This window comes from Odocoileus virginianus, chromosome 18, assembly GCF_023699985.2.
Source record: "Odocoileus virginianus isolate 20LAN1187 ecotype Illinois chromosome 18, Ovbor_1.2, whole genome shotgun sequence".
Lineage (NCBI taxonomy): Eukaryota > Metazoa > Chordata > Mammalia > Artiodactyla > Cervidae > Odocoileus > Odocoileus virginianus.
This window is the reverse complement of record NC_069691.1, coordinates 3,481,833-3,502,183: the sequence shown is the minus strand read 5'-3', so window position 1 is coordinate 3,502,183 and position 20,351 is coordinate 3,481,833. Positions and strand designations below refer to the sequence as shown.

The following is a 20,351-nucleotide window of genomic DNA, read 5'->3' as shown; positions in this document are numbered from 1 at the left end:
CACACACAATAGTCTCTATAGGATACTAGTTTGTGATTTCTGAGTTAGAGAGGCTCTGGATAATAACAGTGTTTAGGACATGGCTGTGGGAACAGGTTTCTCCTTCTCTACCTTTTCCTCTCTCTAAAGTTTTTCTAAGTAACTCTAAGGTGCAGGTTTTGGCATCACTCTGAGTTTGAACATAGCTCTACTCCTTACTAACGTTGTATCCTTAGGCACATTATTTATTTTAACTTCTTTGATCTTCAGTTCCCTCATCTATAAAAAGAACATAATAATGTTCACTGTACATGGTGGTTGTTAGAGTTAAATATGGTTGTGAAAATGTTAGTTCTCTTTCACCAAAAAACTGTTACCCTTTAAAGGAAGGGTACAAATTTCATTCATCTCTGTAACTACTTTTCCCATCACAATATCTGGCCCATAAATGAAATTCAGTAAATGTATGCAAATAATTGATGAACAAGTAAACTGATTTGACTGATTCTTATGTACTTAACAACCATTGCATTTCCCTGGCCCTATCCATTGGTCATTTTTTCCCTATTTCTCTAATTTCTTCCATTCCTACTCCTTTTAGGCTTCCCTGGCGGCTCAGTGGTAAAGAATCCATTTGTGATGCAGGAGACTGCCTGCAATGTAGGAGACATGGGTTTGATCCCTGGGTCAGAAAGATTCCCTGGAAAACGAAATGGCAACCCACTGCAGTATTCTTGCCTGGGAAGTCCCACGGACATCACAAGAGTCAGACATGACTTAGTGACTGAACCACCACCACCACTGCTGCCTTTCCTCTTTTCGACCCCATAACTCCTGATTCTCGTTATATCCTGGGCCTTCTGTTTTCTATTTTCCACTTTAGCAGTCAGCCGGGTGCTGTGCTTAGTCACTTAGTCCTGTCTGACTCTTTGTGACCCCATGGACTGTAGCCCGCCAGGCTCCTCTGTCCATGGGGGATTCTCCAGGCGAGAATACTGGAGTGGGTCACCATACCCTCCTCCAGGGGATCTTCCCAACTCAGGGATCGAACCCCGGTCTCCAGCATTTCATGTGGATTCTTTACTGTCTGAGCCACCAGGGGATATCCCTGCCCAAAGAAATAAATGCCCCAAGCCCAAATCTACCATCTCTATCATGTCAAAGGAGTTATCCATAGTTAAGCAAATGTTCTACATCCTTAAGATTCTTGCTTCTGGTTTGACATTTAAGAGTAGGACAAAACACTCTAGCTGCCAAGTTAGTAAAGAAGTACTGATTTGTCTATCTTGGGACAGAATCATCATAGCTTTTGTCTTTGTTTTCTAAAAAAAAATGCTACCCAAATAAGTAGAAACCAAATACATTAACTGTAAAGTCAAATGGAAAATTTACTAAAGCTAACTGCTTTAGTAAGGTGAAAATCAAAAGATCTTTGGGCCCAAATATCAGAGTCATCTGGACTTAGACACTAAAAAATTCAGGCTATCTTAAAATCACAGAAAACCATTTCTATGTTAGAATAACATACCCTCAGGGTTGGGAGGGGCCTTAGAGGTCATTTAGTTAGAACTCCATTCAAGACATACCTGTGAACTTTCCAGAACAGATTTTGTTTAATTCTTTATCAGTCTCTACTAGTATAGCCCAGTGTAGAGCTGTGAACAGAACAAACCTTGAGAAATGTATAGTGTTTGATTGATCATTAATTGAAAAGTCATGGAGAAATACCAAAGAAATCTTAGGTTTAACTTGGATCTCTAAACTCCTAAGTGCTAGGCTATTTGACCAGCTTCTCTTCTCTAAGGAAATAGACCTTAAGCAAGACTTGACTGGGTTGCCTGTCTAGTTTCCCAAGGCCAATTTTAGCCTTAGGACAAAAAGATGTTGGTTCTTCAAGAGTTATTCAGATGTCTTCCCAAGGTAGGACCCAGAAAAGATTCTTCATGCTTAAGCAGTGTCTGTTTTCCAGGACTGCAGGTAGGTTTGTTCGTGTTTGACCCTATAGGTGGAGGAGGTGGGAGAGAAGCCCTGTCCTTAGGGGATTATTTGGTCTCATTCTCCTACTTTTCTTAAGCTCTTAGGTTCAAACCCTTACATCTTAGGTCAAACAACTGAAGAGCCAAAAGTAGAAAGTAAGATGGTCTTGTCAACATCTTGAGATCAGCATTGAAGAGGTAGCAAGTTCCCATTTTTACTCAGCAAAATGATAGCTTAGATGTAGGCCAAAGCTATTCAGACCTCCCCCAGGACAGCTAAGGGGCAAGTGATTCTCCAGTGCTGAAAGCAACCAGTGTAGGAACCTTCAGTGGGCTAAGGTTGAAGGACACTCATTTGCTTTTGGCGTCTGACACCTTTCAGCACTGAAAGCAACATGTAAAGACACACCAAAATGGGTTTGCCAGACTCAAGAAAAGCTTCAGTAGAGAGCTCTGAGCAGAGTGAACACAAATGGCAAACTTGCCACTGTTTGGCACCGCGAAGGACCTTGAGTCAGAGGATGAGATGAACAGAGAGATTTCTGATTCTAAGGAAGGAAAGCTTTGGATGGCTGCACAAGTGAACTGGGGCTCAGGGAACAGCACAGTCTCAACTCCACAAGTAACTGGATAGTCTTCGGCAAATAATTCAACCTCAGGGCCTCAGCTTCCGCATCCTGAAAAGGTGATATTACTCCCTTCTTACAGTCGTTTTGAGAATTAAATAAGTTGCTTTTTCTAAAATACTCAGAATAGTACTAAAGTACTTAGCATAGTACTTTACACATAGTAAATATTTAATAAGTTTTGACTGTTGTTGATTTTATTATCATCATTATTATCAATAGCATCAATAAACAAAGAATTCTACTCAGGGCACAAATACATCCTGCCCCTCCTAAAAATGTCCCATATTGATCAACCTTGCCATCTTTGCATACAAACACAAGCCTCTCTGGGCCTCAAAGACAAGAGTCTGGAGACAACCACTTCTTCCTTCCTTACCTCACTATGTTGTGAAGCTATTAGCTTTTCCCTATTTTATGAAGTGGTCTTGGTCCTTTTTGTTAAGACTTGGGGGTGGAGTCTTTTGTTACTCTAATTCTGCTTGTGTTCTTTTATTAACAGGATAATAGCATCAAAACCGCAAAATATAGTGCCTTAACCTTCTTGCCTATGAACCTGTTTGAACAGTTCCAGAGACTTGCAAATGCATATTTCCTCTTTTTGCTTCTTCTACAGGTATTACCTTTTAGGGCCTTTTCCACAGAATATTTTATCAGCTTCTCTGGGGTCAGGTTATGTAATCAGTCCTTCTTCTTAAACTGAGAGATGTCTTCTCTCTTTAGACAAGAGGCAAATGAATGGCTGGAGTCTCAGGCCAGTCTCCTAGAACAGCTGTGGTCAGGATTAGCCAGGGTGAAACAAGCCTCTCCAGGAGGAAGGAGACAAGGTCACCAAGTCCCAAGTGAGGGTGCTCCCTCACCGTGGCTGCATGACCAGTTCAGCTTAACCGCGAAAGGCCACAGACTTGATTCTGCACCCCCGCCTCAGCTGCAGCCCCGTTCCTCCTCCTTGTCCCAGCCTCCCCGGCAGAAAGTTAACACGTGGGAGCACCAAGGGAGGAGAATGGTTTGGAACATCAGCACGGGGCACGGAAGCAGGGCAGAGTAGGCCCAGGTTGGGAGAGAGAGACGGGCCATCTCATTTCTCCTTGTGCTGAAGGGGTGTAGGCGGCTATGTGGTTCTCCCATGTCCACACTTCATGCCCTACCCCCAGCACCTTCATTATCAGAAGAGGAATGGCTCTTTGCCATCAAGACAAAGATATTAGAGTTCAGGACAGTACCTGGCAATTTATCATCTCCTCTTCTTTCATCTTTAGGAGGTGTTTGCTTATATTGGGGTGGCTATTTGGAGGTTGTAACAGTGGAAACAACTAGGATTGTTGAACTTATTATGAATCTAGGGGGGCAAAAATGGTGGTGGAGTGGGGGTTGGGAGGAAATACATTGTCCTTTAAGCTTTCTGACCCATGTTTCTCTCCCCTTTCTTCTCCCAGTTGATTCCCCAGATCTCCTCCTTGGCATGGTACACGACTGTGGTCCCCCTGATGGTGGTGCTCTCCATAACAGCAGTGAAAGATGCCATCGATGATGTGGTGAAGTGGCTTCCAGGGCCTCTCTGCCCTCACTGTACCTAGTCAGGCTGGGGAGGGAGCGAGCATGAAGGACTCCCTAGAACTGCCTAATACTAGAAGGAAGCACTGAAGGGAAAGAGGTGTTTCCTTTCCCTATGTCCTTATCTGTGCCAGAGGAATAGGAGAATCCTGTAAGCCCAAGATTGATGAGCCATCCATGGCCAGAAAGGGCTCACACAAGGCCTTTCTCTGTCTTCTTCCTGCCGCCTTTTCCAGGTTTCCTTCCATCTCCTTCATAACCCACCTCTGCCTTCACTTAGCTCTCTCTGGGCTCGCTCTCACCCTTCTTTCTGAATTCACCCTCTCACATTTCTGTGTTCCTCTGCCCTTCTTCCTGTCCCCCTTGCTTCCTCCGGTCTTATCTCCCCTCTACATTCCCGTTCTCCTCTCCGGCTCTCCGTATGTCCCCCTCCAGCTTTCGGTTCTGTCAGGCGCACACAGCTAGGAACCTCTGGGTTTAGAGAGCATCATGACTCAGCAGAGCCTGGCTTCTTCCCCTGGGCTTGGCGGGAGAAGCTGGCTCTCAGGAGTGCAGGTGGCTTCCTGCGTGCTCCGTTACAGCAGGGCCCGGTGGGAGGGCGAACTTGCGGAACCCCTGCCGTGCCTGCCAGTGGGATTTGGGAAGCCCATCGTATTGACCTGTTTGGAGCTTCCCTAAGAGAGTCCTTCTGATTTTTATATCAAAGTTTAAGAGCAGAGTGTTTCTCCAGCTCTTTAACTCTGTGACTCTTTAAACCCAGAATTAACATATATAGTGGTTTAAATTTCAGGCACAACTCAGATGTGCAAAAATATAACTTAATTTTCCATAACTAAACTCAATGTAACTCATAACCACCACCTCACCATCTCAGCTCTTTTTTAATGAGAGCCGAAAGCTAAACTTGCCAATTCAGGATAACCCATGCAGTTCCTTCTGGTTTAGAACTCAGTCTCTTTAGGAGAAATATTCTGACCAATTCAGGATTCTTTCTGCCCTCTTCCCAGGGAGTAATCTCAGCTGAAAGGAAAGGGACTCATGTGAGTCTTAGCATCAGGACATACCCTTATCTGTCACCCTCTTATTTGGTCTTTGAATAGACCTCTCTTCCCCTTTCTTCATTGCATCCATGGTAGAAGCTTCTTATGCTGACTCTGGTTGAGAGGAGGGGTATTGATATACTTGTGAATACATAACTTCCCTCCACCTACCAAGGTGTAGGCCCATCATTTTTCATTCTCTCCTCTGTGACTTTCAACATAAGTTATTTGTTCTCATCACCCCAGGCTTTGGCTCTTGATATTAAAACAAAGAGTTTGTCTCTTTCTTCTCGCTTGATTCTTTTTCTGATCTCCTTTCCCAGCTTCTCAGAGACAACCAGCTTCTTGGTCTGGTTTTAATGGTGGAAGAACTTGGAATTGGCCAGGGGTTGGGGGGGAAGGTGGTGAAGAAGTGAGGGTAAGGGAGAGTTACAAAGAAGAGGAACTACATTGAATAATAGTTCAAAATATTAATTTTCTAAATGCAGTTTGCTCTATGTCTATTTCCTGAACATTTTCTTGTATGATTTTAGAAAAGGCACCAAAATGATAATCAAGTCAACAATCGTTCTGTTCTGGTGCTGATGAATGGCAGGTAAGTGCTTCTTGGGAAGCCAGTTTAGATTGGACCAGCTCTGGGAGAGCACTGACCTTGCTAAAACTTGATGTGTTTGGAAAGGTGATTCAAGACAGTGAAAAGAGCCTCAGGCTGGACATAGGAAGGGTTCGTTTCTAGTATGCCCTGAACTTGCTTCTCTGGGCCTTATATTTCTTATCTATAAAATGAAAATAATATTCTTTACCTTAGAGGATGCTTACAAAAATGAAAACAAAATAATATATATTAAAGAAATTAACAAATTATGACATGATATTAGTATACAAGTGGTTATTACCAGTACGGTGGTCAGCATGGAGAAGCCTGTCTTTAGTACATCAGTGAATTTTACATGACTTAGTGACCATTCTACTATAGCTTTTGGTTAGGACATCTTTTTGTTAACAATCTAAAGAAAATATTGGTGTTGACCTCATTGCTATAGTGTTTGGTCTTATCTATCTAAAGTATGGGTAAATGCTTGTTTTTTGTGGGGTCCTGCAAAATTGGAGCAATTTACCTTTGGCAGGGATAGAGGGAGACCGGCATAATTATATAAAGCAAAATATGAAGATTATCATAAGAGGTACAAAAATTATCATAGGAATTAATGAAAAATAGGCAATCATAGCTGGCTAAAGAAATCAAGGAAGACTTTCTAGAAGAGATGATGTTTGTGCTTAAAAGATGGGGAAGAATTAAACAAATAGAGATTATATGAAAGATGACCAGTGTTTGCAGAAGCATGATCACAAACAAGTACAGATCTGAGGGAATTCAAGATTGAGGTCCAATCCTTTCTCATGGTGACCTTACACAATACCCAGTAGCTATAGTTTTATATATATATATATATATATATATATTATATTAAAAAATTTTTTTAATTGAAGTACAGTTGATGTTCAACATTATATGTTACAGGTATACAATATAGTGAGTCACAATTTTTAAAGGTTATACTTCCTTTATAGTTATTATAAAATGTAGTCTATATTACTTGTGTTGTACAATATATCCTTGTAGCTTATTCTATGTGTCATGGTTTGTACCTCTTCATCCTTTCCCCATATCTTGCCCCTCCCCCTTCTCTCCATTGGTAACCACTAGTTTGTTCTCTATATGTGTGAGTCTGTTTCTTTTTTGTTATATTCACTAGTTTGCTGTATTTTTTAGATTTCACATGTAAGTGATATCATACAGTATTTGTCTGACTAATTTCACTTAGCATAATATCCTCCAAATCCATCCATGTTGTTGCAAATGGAAAATCTTCATTATTTTTTATGGGTGAATAGTATTTCAAGAGACCCCGGTTCAGTTCCTGGGTTGGGAAGATCCCCTGGAGAAGTGATAGGCTGCCCACTCCAGTATTCTTGGGCTCCTCTGGCAGCTCAGACGGTAAAGAATCTGCCTGCAATGCAGGCGACCTGGCTTCAATCCTTGAGTTCGAAAGATCCCCTGGAGGAGGGCATGGCAACCCACTCTAGTATTCCTGCCTGGAGAATCCCCATGGACAGAGGAGCCTGGCATGCTGCAGTCCTTGGGGTCAACAACGAGTTGGACTCATCTTGAATGACTCAGCACACACATATCAAGAACTACAGTTTTAGTCATAGAATTCTGTTATGGGAGGTTCTTGGGTATCTGATTCTCTTACTTATTGTGTTTGCTGATTCTTACTCATGATGGATTATTTCCTCAAGTGTTTTGATCTGTTGAAGCCTCTCATAAGATATCACTAAAAAAGTTAGTTGTGATTAAAAAAAATTTATAAAAAAGAAAGTTATAGAAATAAAGAGAAAAGATAAAACTGAATGTATAAGAAATTTGTAAAGCTAGAAATTGCTGAGTGAATTTAGTCAAATGAACTTCTCAAGGAGCTTGAGCACTTGGGTTTTATGAAACTATTACAGAAGAGCTTGTCATAGAGTGGTTTTAGAGTAGGAGTTCAGCAGGCCCTAATGGTTAGACTCTGTAAGCCAGTGAATGTCTGGTTTATTTAACACTTGAGATGAACTGTCTATATTCCAGAAAGTGGCATCCTTTTTGTAGAGTACATGTGTTTGAACAGAGTTATCAATACCTTTGAAAAATTTTGTTTTTTGAGTTGTGATTTCTGTCATTGTGGTCAGTAATTCTGGCTACAAGCACATCTTTAGTTAAAAGCCACATTTTTTAGCTATCCAGAGGAATGAGCCACACCTCCTGTAAGTGTTCTCTCAGATTTATTATTAAATGAAAAACTCAAAGTACAGAAAATTATGTATCTAGTATGTCATTTTTAAATGTGTATCTTGTATGTGATTATATGGATTGACATTTTCTCAAAAGAAATGCAAAAAATTGCTCTCTAAGTGACAAAACTATAATCTGGGGAGAGAGGAAACTTTACTTTTTCTTTTTCTTTTTTTTTCAAATTATTTGAATTGTATTTTTACCATATGCATATATTGCTTTTACTTAAAGAAAAATTATGTGCCTGTATATCTACATATACCGTTATAGAGTTTTAGAAAACTCTTATAGCCTGATCAAGAGAAATGGGTCCCATTCTTTTTTTTTTTTGTCTTTTTTTTTCCATTTATTTTTATTAGTTGGAGGCTAATTACTTTACAATATTGTACTGGTTTTTGCCATACATTGACATGAATCAGCCATGGATTTACATGTGTTCCCCATCCCAATCCCCCCTCCCACCTCCCTCCCCATCCCATCCCTCTGGGTCTTCCCAGTGCACCAGCCCTGAGCACATGTCTCAATACAGTATACTAACGCATATATATGGAATTTAAAAAGATGGTAATGATAACCTTATATGCAAAACAGAAAAAGGGCCCCATTCTTGATGCTGCTTGGGCAAGGAGTATCCCAAAGCAGTTTGGTCCTCCTCTGAGCTTTGAGTTATCTCAGCTTCCCGCCGCCCCCCCCCACCACCCCCACCCCCCCACCACCCCCCGCCACGATTGTCAAAACAGGACTGTAGGGAAATTCTCAGAGCTGGCATGCAGGCATTCAAGGCTCACTTTCTTGCAGGATAGTGACAGACAAATGGATGAATGTCCAAGTGGGAGATATAATTAAACTAGAAAACAACCAGATTGTCACGGTGAGTACCTCTTTGGGCTGTGACTCTTTCTCTTTGGGCTTGAGTAGGAACCTTTTTAGCCCTTCTGTGACTGCTCCTTTTGGTGATATTCACCTGCTTCACTGTGATCACCAGCTCCTGTGGTAAGAAGTTTGTTCTTGTCCACTTCTCACCACAACCCCAAGTAAAGTATGACTGGCTTTGAGAAAGGAGGTGTGTGGTACCAGTGATGGGTCTTGAGACAAAGAAAGTAAACCCAGTGTCTATAAAATTCTTAGGATGAATAGCTGTTCCTGAGGTAATTGCTTTTGTCACGCTGTAATTTTAAAAGTCTGCCTTCCTTATCTTCTCTGCCTTTCCTGACTGCAGGCTGATATACTATTACTCTCAAGCAGCGAGCCCTACAGTTTGACATATATAGAAACTGCAGAACTGGATGGGTGAGTGTTCCTTCCTCATAGTCCATTAAGATGGTTAAGCCAGCTTAGAGTGATTTCTCACTGAGGGGGAGCATGATACAGAGAATGAAGTGCTAAAAGCTAGAAATATCCAGATAAGATGGGAGGCCTCAAGTCTAAGGCTGAGCTCTTGACAGATAATTGAGCATCCAACTGGGGGCAGAATCTGGGCAAATATTCTCCATCTTCATATTGGAAACATTCAGTCTGACTATATTCAGTAATGCTGAGTGGTAGGAAAGAAGTTAACCGGAATATGAAATTTCAGAATATAGTTCCACAGTTTCTTGGGGTGAGGGAATGAATACTGAAATAATTATGTGCTGATAGACCATGTTCTGGAAAGGATTTAAGGTAGCAATTCATTAATGTGCAAAAGCTAAGATCTTTGGAAGACAGAGGCCATCTTCAGAGAGCTTGTCCTGTGGAGTTTTATGTTAATCTGCATCCTTAAAACTCTTTCTCTTAGTGCCCACAAACTTTTTGAAATGTGGCTTCTTTTTTACTTCTGTCTCTGTGCATTTCTGTATCAAATAATGGTTAGCTGGAATCCGTTCATGGGTCCTATAAACATTTGTGAGATGAAGAGTACGTTTACTTGCAAGTTTTCACAGGTTCTTTCCAGGACCTTACTCTTGAAGGGAGTAGGTACCACCTCCAGGTTGTTTTGTGATGTTTCTTCAGCTTTTCTAGAGCATCTCCAGCAAGGTCTCATAGGTTGGTTAAAGTAGTTGATACGTGTTTCAGGGAGAGAGGGGAGCAAGTGGGCTAATATTTAGCTTCCTTGTAGAACCATTCTGCCTCAATACTGTCCTTGAGAGAGGATGATAGTAGGAGTGACTCGAACAAGTCAAGTCTAAAAGCCAAGCTCTGTTGGCAAAAACTGTTTTCTAAAGTAGGAGAAATTGGACCTGTACCGCTGTTATCTATGTGCATTCTTTACTCTAGTGAAACCAACTTGAAAGTGAAGCAGGCCATCTCGGTTACCAGTGAGATGGAAGATAATCTGAAGCTTCTGTCTGCTTTTGATGGTGAGTTTTGAAATAGATTTGCCAACCCAAATTTTTATCAGTGAAGGTGTGGTTAAAGTGTGATACAGCCATATAGTGAATTCTATATAACTCATAAAAAACAGTATGCAAGTTGATATTTACTTATGTGGAAAAATATTCACAACATATAAGTGTAAAAAGATTATAATACACTATGCATAGTATAATGTAACATAAATTTGTCTTTGGAAATATATACATGTTTATGAATATATATATAGAAAAAATCTTGGAAGGATATACTATAAAAGGTTAGCAGCACTTATTTCTAGGCAATGAGTGAATTTTACTTTCTCCTTTTAATGTTGTATATATATTTACAAAGGGCATATTTTAGTTTACTAATCATGAAAAAATTAACTTATTTCCATTTTGAAAAAAATACTAGGTTTGCTTTAAGTAGTTTCTGAATTTATTCAGATTTAGCTCATTTGATCTGGAAGTACTAATGGTAATAAGTTATCATGTGAGTTGTTCTCTTTCTGGATAACCAATGTCACAGAATTACTCTTCTCTAATGCCCAGAACCCTTTGTCTGCCTTTCTAAAGGGAGCTGCTGAGAAATGGGCAGTGGCTGAGAAATGATAGGAAAAGAAGATGAGTGTATATTTTGAAAGAGGCTTGTTCTTTCCTCTTTTCTATTAAGCTTCCTCTTTCCTGTTAGGAAAGAATTAAGATTACAGAGTCAAGACTCTTATTCCTTTTTTTTCCCCCAGGAGAAGTGAGGTGTGAGTCTCCCAATAACAAGCTGGACAGATTCACAGGAATACTCATGTATAAGGGAAAAAACTACATCCTGAATCATGACAGACTGATCCTCCGAGGCTGTGTCATCAGGAATACGGACTGGTGCTATGGCTTGGTGATTTTTACTGGTGCGTCTTTCTGGAGTCACAGACCCCCAGCCTGCTGGATTCCGTTCACAGCCATATTGTGAATTCTTAGTTTTCATGATGTGGATATGATGCTCAGATATATACCAGAACACTATGGCTTTGAGGAAGGGAAGCAGGGAGATGGATAGATAGGTGGAGGAATTAAGAAAAAACTTCTTTCTTAGGGAAAAAAAAAATGACTTTTTTTCCAAATACTGAGCTGCCAGCATATCAGCCCTGCCTTTGATAGTAGAAGGCTTTGTGTTCCAAGGCCACAGAACATTCATGAGTCTTTCTAACCACATCTGGACACAAGACAAGGTATACACATAGAAGTATACATAGAATTAGCATTTGAAAGGAGAACAATGTGAAACGGGAGGGTATATATGTGGATTACTTGCATGAGGAGAGAATAAACATGGCGCTCATTATGGAGAAGATAAAACACAGTGTGAAGTGTTCATGCCAGAGAAAAGGCACATGTGGCTCCTGAGCAGTGGCCCGTCCTGAGATGGCATTTAGAACCGCAATCCCTTATACTTAGTCGGGGACTTTCTGGAGTTATGACGTAGTGCCGGAGAATGAAGGACGCTCTTGTGCTCCCTGTGCCCTCGGTGGCAGTGAGTTTTGGTCACAACAACCACAGTGAGATAATAATTTCCAGTCCCAGTGTGTCATTAAAAGTCCTTTATTTCTACTTATTGTCTGTCCTATCATGAAGTTCAAAGTCTGTATCGCTCAGCTCCAGAGAAATCTCAGCTCCCACCTCAGAAGAAATCACTTGCCATTGCCTTTTACTTTCTCCATCTCCTAGTTAGAAACTTTAAATAGAGCCTGGTCCAGCTATGGGTTTCCTCAAAAGGTGAAGATCTCCTTGTCAGAAGACCCTTTTTCTTACACTATGGAATATTACTCAGCCATTAAAAATAATTCATTTGAATCAGTTCTAATGAGATGGATGAAACTGGAGCCGATTATACAGAGTGAAGTAAGCCAGAAAGATAAAGACCATTACAGTATACTAACACATATATATGGAATTTAAAAAGATGGTAACGATAACCTTATATGCAAAACAGAAAAAGAGACACAGATGTACAGAACAGACTTTTGGACTCTGGGAGAAGGCAAGGGTGGGATGTTCTGAGAGAATAGCACTGAAACAAGTATACTACCAAGGGTGAAACAGATCACCAGCCCAGGTTGGATGCATGAGACAAGTGCTCAGGACTGGTGCACTGGGAAGACCCAGAGGGATGGGGTGGGGTGGGAGGTGAGAGGGGGGATCAGGATGGGGAATACATATAAATCCATGGCTGATTCATGTCAATGTATGGCAAAAAACACTACAATATTGTAAAGTAATTAGCCTCCAACTAATAAAAATAAATGGAAAAAAAAAAGAAGACCCTTTTTCTAAGCTAAATAAACCAGATGGTGATGAGAAAGAAGCTTGAGGCCCCTATTCTAACTTATCAATGAAAAACTAGACTGTCTAAGGTGCTGCAAAGAGAGGGAGCTGTCGGCATTGATGCAGCTTGAAGAAGTAATTGGGATTATCCTAAGAAATAAATTTTCCATTCTTTGAGTTAGGGGCACCAACCACGAGCCTTTCTTCAAGGCTTTATCCTTTAGCATTGGAAAGAAGTTTGATAAAGTGATCATAAAGGTGTATTTCAACCCAATTTCAGTCCTCGAGAATATTTAGTGATTCTAAGAGATGATGTCTCCCTGTTTGATTTAGGACCAGACACCAAAGTAATGCAGAACAGTGGGAAGTCCACCTTTAAACGGACACACATAGACCACCTCATGAATGTCCTTGTGCTCTGGGTAAGTTAAAGACCTTTTTTCTCTATTTTTACAAATAGGCCTTCTTTTCTTCCTTCTCCAGCAGTAGCTGGTATTTTCAAGTCAGAATTTACTTGTCTGAAAGTCCCAAACAGTTTTAGGACCCCACACACTTATATTTGGACCAGATAAGAAGAAAACTCATTGACATTTTTTTTCTTTTTCTTCATAGCCAGTTTTACTCATGACCACTTCAATAAAATCTTACTTAGATTAATAAGATCACCTTACTTAAACCAATGATTTTCAAACTCTATTTCCTTAGAGAATGCTCAGGTCTGCTGCAGGGGGAGTAGAGAAGATCAAGAGTTTTGTTCTGGCCTCTTCATTCTGAAGTTCCTGATTTAAAACGAGCAACCTCACATTTATCTGTTCTGTAAAATTTCAGTTAGAGAATAGAGGATTCTAATGCTAAGAAATGAAATTTGAAAAGCACTCAGTACATACTGCTTATATGTGAAATCTTAAAAGAAAAGAGTACAAATGAACTTATTTACAAAATAGAAATAGTCACAGATGTAGAAAACAAATTTATAATTACTAGGGGGTAAGGGGAGAGAGAGAATTTGGGAGATTGGGATTAATATATACACACTACTATATATAAGATAGGTAACTAACAAGGACCTACTATATAGCACAGGGAACTCTACTGAGTACTCTGGAATGACCTATATGAGAAAAGAATCTATAAGAGTGGATATATGTATAAATGATTCACTTTGCTGTATGCCTGAAACAACGCAGCATTGTAAATCAGCTATAGTCCAATAAAAAAATTTTTTAAAGCACTCAGTAGATGATAATCAGCTTTGAGAATAAAAGTTTAAATTGAAGATTAATTAGTTAATTTCCATGCTTATCACATGTGTGTATGCATGCTCAGTCATGTCCAACTCTTTGTGACCCCACAGACTGTAGCCCACCAGGTTCATCTGTGCAAGGGATTTCCCACGCAAGAATATTGGAGTGGATTCCCATGCCCTCCTCCAGGGGATCTTCCCAACCCAGGGATTGAACTGGTGTCTCTTGCATCTCCTGCATTGGCAGACAGATTCTTTACCACTAGCACCACTGGGATTTTAGAAAATTAGGAAGGTTCATTCAGCTTTGAGACCAAAGAATAGTATTCACTATCTTTTTCTTTCCACTACTGTCTGCATAGCTTTCAGCAGTTGAAACAAAGTGATATTTTCTGGTTTATTAATGAAGAAGGTAATCATAGTTGAGAATTCAGAAAGGCAACAGAGGTAAATATGCCTTTGACAATATCAGAGAGTGTATCATTAGGGGAAAAGCTAGGTAATTTAACCTAGGGTTGTCTTCAAAACAAGATATCTCCCATATGCCTAAGAAAGCTCAACTACCTGGTTACCTATCTGAAAGGTAGTGATAATACTTGACACCTGTAGAGGAATTTTAACTTTTTAGAATATTTTCACATTCACTTACAGAAGCTTCACAACATCTATAAACAATAAGTCAAGAAATACTTTTCCCGCTGACAAATATGCAAGATAGGTCATAGTAAAGATAAATAACATAAAGTCCCACAGAAAAATAATGTCAGAGACTCATTATCAAGTCATATTTTTTATTAAAGTGTAGTTGATTTAGTGTTATATTCATTACTGCTATACAGCAAAGTAATTCGGCTATGCATATATATACTTCCTTTTTAAATATTCTTTTCCATTATGGTTTATCATAGGATATTGACTATAACTTTCTATGCTGTTCAGTAGGACCTTGTTGTTTATCCATTCTATATACTAAAGCTTACATCTGCTAACCCCAACCTCCCACTCCATCCTTCCCCCTCGGCAACCACCAGTCTGTTCTGTATGTCCGTGATTCTATTTCTGTTTCATAAATAGGTTCATTTGTGCCATATTTTAGATCCCACATATAAGTGAAATCTTAAGATATTTGTCTTTCTCTTTTTGACTTGCTTCACTTAGTATTAATACGCAGCTAGAAAATCTCTAGCTGCATCCATGTTGCTGGAAATGGCATTATTTCATTCTTTTTTATGGCTGAGTAGTATTCTATTATATATATGTACCACATCTTTATCCATTCATCTGTCAGTGGACATTTACTTTGTTTTCATGTCCTGACTATTATGAATAGAGCTGCTGTGAACCTAGGGGTGCATGTATCTTTTTTAATTATAGTGTTGTCTGAGTGTATGACCAGAAGTGGGATTGCTAGATCATATGGTAATTCTACTTTTAGTTTTCTGAGGACTCTTTATGCTATTTTCCACAGTGGCTGTACCAATATACATTCCCACCAACAGTGTAAGAGGATTCCCTTTCCTGCATACCCTTTCCAGCATTTGTTATTTGTAGACTTTTTGATGATGACCATTCTGACCAGTTAAAGTGGTATTTCATTATAGTTTTGCTTTGCATTTCTCTAGTAATTCATGATGTTGAACATTTTTTCTTGTGTCTATTAATCACTTGTGTATCTTTTTTGGATTTTATTTAGGTCTGCTGCCCATTTTTGGATAGGGTTGTTTGTTTTTTGTTGTTCATTTGTTTATGCTGTTTGTATATTTTGGAAAGAAAGCCTTTTTCACTTGCATCATTTGCAAACATTTTCTCCCATTCTGTAGGTTGTCGTTTCATTTTGTTTATGGTTTCCTTGGCTGTGCAAAAGCTTGTAAGTTTGATTAGTCCCATTTTCATTTCATTTTTGAAAAAAGTCCCGTTTTTTTTTTTTTCATTTTTGATTATATTTCTATTACCTTGGGAGACTGACCTAAGAAAACATCAGTACAATTTATGTCAGAGAATGTTTTGCCTATGCTCTCTTCTAGGAGTTTTATGATGATGTCTTTTGTTTAAGTCTTTAAGCCATTTTCAGTTTATTTTTGTGTATGGTGAGGTGAAGTCATTTTTATTGAGACTCTAATATGTGCTGGGTATTATAAGGACCATAGGATTTATAAGTCCTGGGTCCAGCTCTCAAGTATATACATTCACTTTGGGGAGATAGAGCGTCAATATGTGCCAGATGCTTTACATATGTAATTTTATTCAATAATCACACCTATCCATCTAGGCATAACTTTTCAGTCAATTCTCTTTCTGCTATGCTTGCTGTCTCCCTGTGGAGATAAAATTAAAACACATGACAACTCTATTTAACATGGAAATCTGACCACATGTGAAGAAATTATAAAATTTTAAAAAAGATCCTAAGAGCTTTCAGAGAGAAATAAAAGGTCATAAACAAGAATCAGAATGGCATTGGCCTTCTCAACAGCAACAGCAGAAGGTAAATGTTGCCTTCGAAAGTCTGCCAGAAAAATATTTGCATCTTCTAATTCTAAATCCATTGAAGCTGTCAATAAAATGCAAGTATAAAGAAATTTCAGTATGTGCAAAGACTCAAAAAAAATTTACTCCTTACGTATCTTCTCTTAGGAAGTTTCTGAAGTATACTCAAGCAAGAGAAGAGAATAAACCAAGAAAGATTTGGAAGCCAGGAAACATGTAAACACTGAAAGGAAATCCTAGGATAGTAGCTGAATAGCAGGCCTAGAGTAGATTAAAGCAGAGGTATCTGGGTTTCCGAGGCGGTACAGTGGTGAAGAACCTGCCAGCCAATGCAGGAGACTTAAGAGATGAGGGTTCCATCCCTGGAGAAGGACATGGCAACCCTCTCCAGTAGTCTTGCCTGGAGAGTCCCCATGGACAGAGGACCCTGGCAGGCTACAGTTCATAGGGTTGCAAAGAGTTGGACATGAAGCGACTTAGTATGCACGCCCACATGGAGAGATCTGCAATGGGAGTCTTCAAAGACAGAGTGTAGTTCTCTATTCAAATTCCTACAAGGTGGATTCAGCAGAGAAGTGGTGTAGATGCCCAGAGTGACTACACTAGCCGAGTAGCTACTATGGATTCCTACATTTATGAGCTCTTTCATGCAATCTTACCTTCAGAAAATAGGGAATATTATCTTGGGTCCCATGCCCACTCTTGGACATCTACTTTAAGAACGATGTTGAGACTTCCTGTTCGAGCCCAGTACAATGACTGTGAGAAAGTACAAATAGAAAATAAATTCCCTGACAGAGGATGAAGAACCATCAGCAGGCCCAAGAAGTTGATGGGCTTTGGGAAGGCAGAAAGTAGCTAGAGTGTACTAATAGGTAAGCCAGAATAGTGGAAGCTTTGGCAGCAATGCATTCCTCTTCAGCAGAAATGCATTCCTCAAGAGTAGTTCCAAGGTTGAGTGAGCAGGAATAAGATATGTGGATATAATAATCAGGACAGCTAATTTTAAAACTGCCCATGAAACAGCCTGGACAACCATTGGCCCTGTGTACCATGCTGCCACCCCTACAGGCATCCATATAGCAAGAACAAATGTATTTGACTTCCAGTCTCAAACAAGAGAACTGCTTTCTGAAGAAATTTAACAACCTCTGCAGAGGACTAGGGCTTCTAATGTCAGTGTCATCACTTCAGAGTAATACCCACTTTATTTTAAATTTGGGAGACTCACTTTTGCCTGCAAGTTCCTTTTATATCCTAGGGTAAAACCACTGAACTTACACATTTTGCCTACCTACGCAGACCTCGGGGTCCCATCTTTGCATTCAGGGGAGTGGCTTGCTAGGGAAATAAAACTATCCAAAGGAAGTAGAGCCAGCCTGTAATGGTCAAACTACGCTTTTACTTCTGTTTCTAAGTGATCTGGGAAAAAAGCCAGGAGCACAAAAGAAGAGGATGAGGACAAATAGAATAACTGACTCTGGAAAAAAATTATAATTCAAAAGAGAAAAGAACTTTCAAAAGAATTTCACTATTCTTAGAAGAAACAATTGCACAAATAAGAATAGACTGATTTTTGGTGGGGCGGGGATCAACCCAGGGCCAGCAGCAAGAGTGTGGAATCTTAACCACTGGACTGCTAGGGAATTCCCTACAATTTTTTTTAATCAAAGAATAAAAGGGGCAATCTAAGAACAACAAAAAAGAATTTTGGAAAGTAAAAATTACTGAAATTAAAAAGTCAATAGAAGGGCTCAAATAAAGAGTCAAAGAATACTCTTAGACTTTAAAACCAAAAATCTAAGAGATAAATACTTTTTTTAAATGGAGGACCAAACCAGGAACCCCCACATGATCTCCCAGGAGTATCAGAAAGCAAAAATGGAGGGGACAATATTGTCAAAGAAATAATAGAAGAATATTTCCTGTAATTGAAGAAGGATATGAATTTCAGATTTAAAATATCCATTAAACATCATGAAATTCTAGAGCTCCAGTGGTGTTTAGAAGTACTTCAAAGTTTTCCTAGAGATAAGAATAAGATACCAACAAACAATGAGAATTAGATTGGCATCAGATTTATTACCAGTACTACTGAGTCCGGGAAGCCAGGAGGTTCATATCTTCAAGGTTCTTAGTTTGACCTAGAAATCTATACCCAGGCAAACTACAAATCAAGTGAGAAAGCAGACTTCTTCCTCTCATGGGAACTTTATCCTGGCTGGCAATGGCTGCCTAGGCCTTTGCGCTTGCTTCTTTTTCAGGGTTTAATGTCTCCTTTTCAGAGAAACCTTCTCTGCCACCAATCTAAAGTGGACACCACCTCCACCAAGACCTTTTCTATTCTGTTAACTTCTTTTATTTTCCTCACAGCGCTTAACACTAGTTAACTTATATTTTTCATTTCTTAACTTGTTTGTTTTCCACCTATATCCACAGGATTACAGACCTTCTGAGAGTTAAGACATTGTCTTCTATCACCACTGTATCCCAGTCCCTAGAACTGTCTAACATTATAATCAGTTCAGTTCAGTTGCTCAGTCGTGTCTGACTCTTTGCGGCCCTGTGGACTGCAGCATGCCAGGCCTCCCTGTCCATCACCAACTGCCAGAGTTTACTCAAACTCATATCCACTGAGTCAGTGATGCCATCCAACCATCTCATCCTCTGTCATCCCCTTCTCCTCTTGCCTTCAATCTTTCCCAGCATCAGGGTCTTTTCAAATGAGTCAGCTCTTCGCATCGGGTGGCCGAAGTACTGCAGTTTCAGCTTCAGCATCAGTCCTTCCAATAAATATTCAGGACTGATTTCCTTTAGGATGGACTGGATGGATCTCCTTGCAGTCCAAGAGACTCTCAAGAGTCTTCTCTAATACCACAGTTCAAAAACATCAATTCTTCAGTGCTCAGCTTTCTTTATAGTCCAGCTCTCACATCCATACATGACTACTGGAAAATAACATAATGGAAGCATCATTATTCTGTGCTGAGTTAGTGAGAAAGACAAATGAGTGCCTGAGCTACCAAATTATGAGCCTCTAAGGTAGAAATTATATCATATCCATCTCTATATCCTTGGGAGTGTCTTATACAAAGCTGTTCTCAGGAAGTATCTTTTGAATGGTTACTAAATGAAGAAATGTTCTTGAATTAGCTAGGTTCTTATCAGCTCAGCAGTTTTGTTTATGTGGTATTTTTGCCAAGACATTGTCAGAGTAGTTAGATATAACACACTCATTTCTTGAAGCTGAAGCAGAAATTCTTCCCTATTTGAACATTTCATTTCTTCCCCATTTTTGGAAATGATTCTTAGGGGAAATTCTGACAGAGATAGGAAGAAAGATTAGTCAAGATGCTTCTTGATAAACCCTTAGCTGAGCTGGAGTCTGGTCCCTTCCCTGTGCCCAGAGCTCCCCAGAGCTCACAGTGACAATGTTTTGTGAACCCCAGTCTCTTAAGTGAGACTGTATTTGTGGGGCAAAGAAAAAAAAATTCAGTGCTTGAAATTTAAACGATGCCAGAAATCCAGACTGTACTTCTGGGGTGAAGGTACAGTGAAAAGCACAGAAGTGAAGGGCCCAAGGACGGAGGAGTATTCCTTTTACAGGCTGCCTCTGACTGTGATCGGCGATGGCCTTAGTTCTTGACAAACTTGAGAATCTCCTTCAGCCTTTACTGGATGCACACTGCCAAATGGGAGGTTATCTTCTCTTCTTGGGTCTGACTGGCTCTCATAATAAACAAAGTAATGCTTGGGGTTTGTAGCAACAACCAATTTCTTATTTCTTTCTTCCTATACAAAGGAAGCAGTGTGAAGCTTTAGAGACTAAGTGCCAATAAACCCCATCACAACATGAATGTTTCTTAAGAAAGAGACCATTTGCAAGGTTTTAGAAAGTCTCAGGATGGCAGGAAAAGCCCTAGGAATGAGGAAAGAGCAGATTGTGTACTGCCCCTGCAGG

The 20,351-nt window shown here is 39.8% G+C and overlaps 1 protein-coding gene across 5 annotated transcripts in view; it reads left to right on the top strand.

Moving 5' to 3' along the window:
- Nucleotides 1-20,351, top strand: part of LOC110129206 (phospholipid-transporting ATPase FetA-like) — a 110,100-nt gene that overhangs the window by 46,810 nt on the left and 42,939 nt on the right. For all 5 annotated transcript variants that reach the window (XM_070480291.1, XM_070480293.1, XM_070480292.1 and 2 more), the window contains 8 exons: nt 3,084-3,197; nt 4,018-4,116; nt 5,709-5,770; nt 8,810-8,882; nt 9,231-9,301; nt 10,268-10,350; nt 11,088-11,246; nt 12,994-13,082. In XM_070480291.1, the coding sequence (XP_070336392.1) occupies nt 3,084-3,197; nt 4,018-4,116; nt 5,709-5,770; nt 8,810-8,882; nt 9,231-9,301; nt 10,268-10,350; nt 11,088-11,246; nt 12,994-13,082 (750 nt within the window). The remainder of the gene's footprint in view (nt 1-3,083; nt 3,198-4,017; nt 4,117-5,708; nt 5,771-8,809; nt 8,883-9,230; nt 9,302-10,267; nt 10,351-11,087; nt 11,247-12,993; nt 13,083-20,351) is intronic.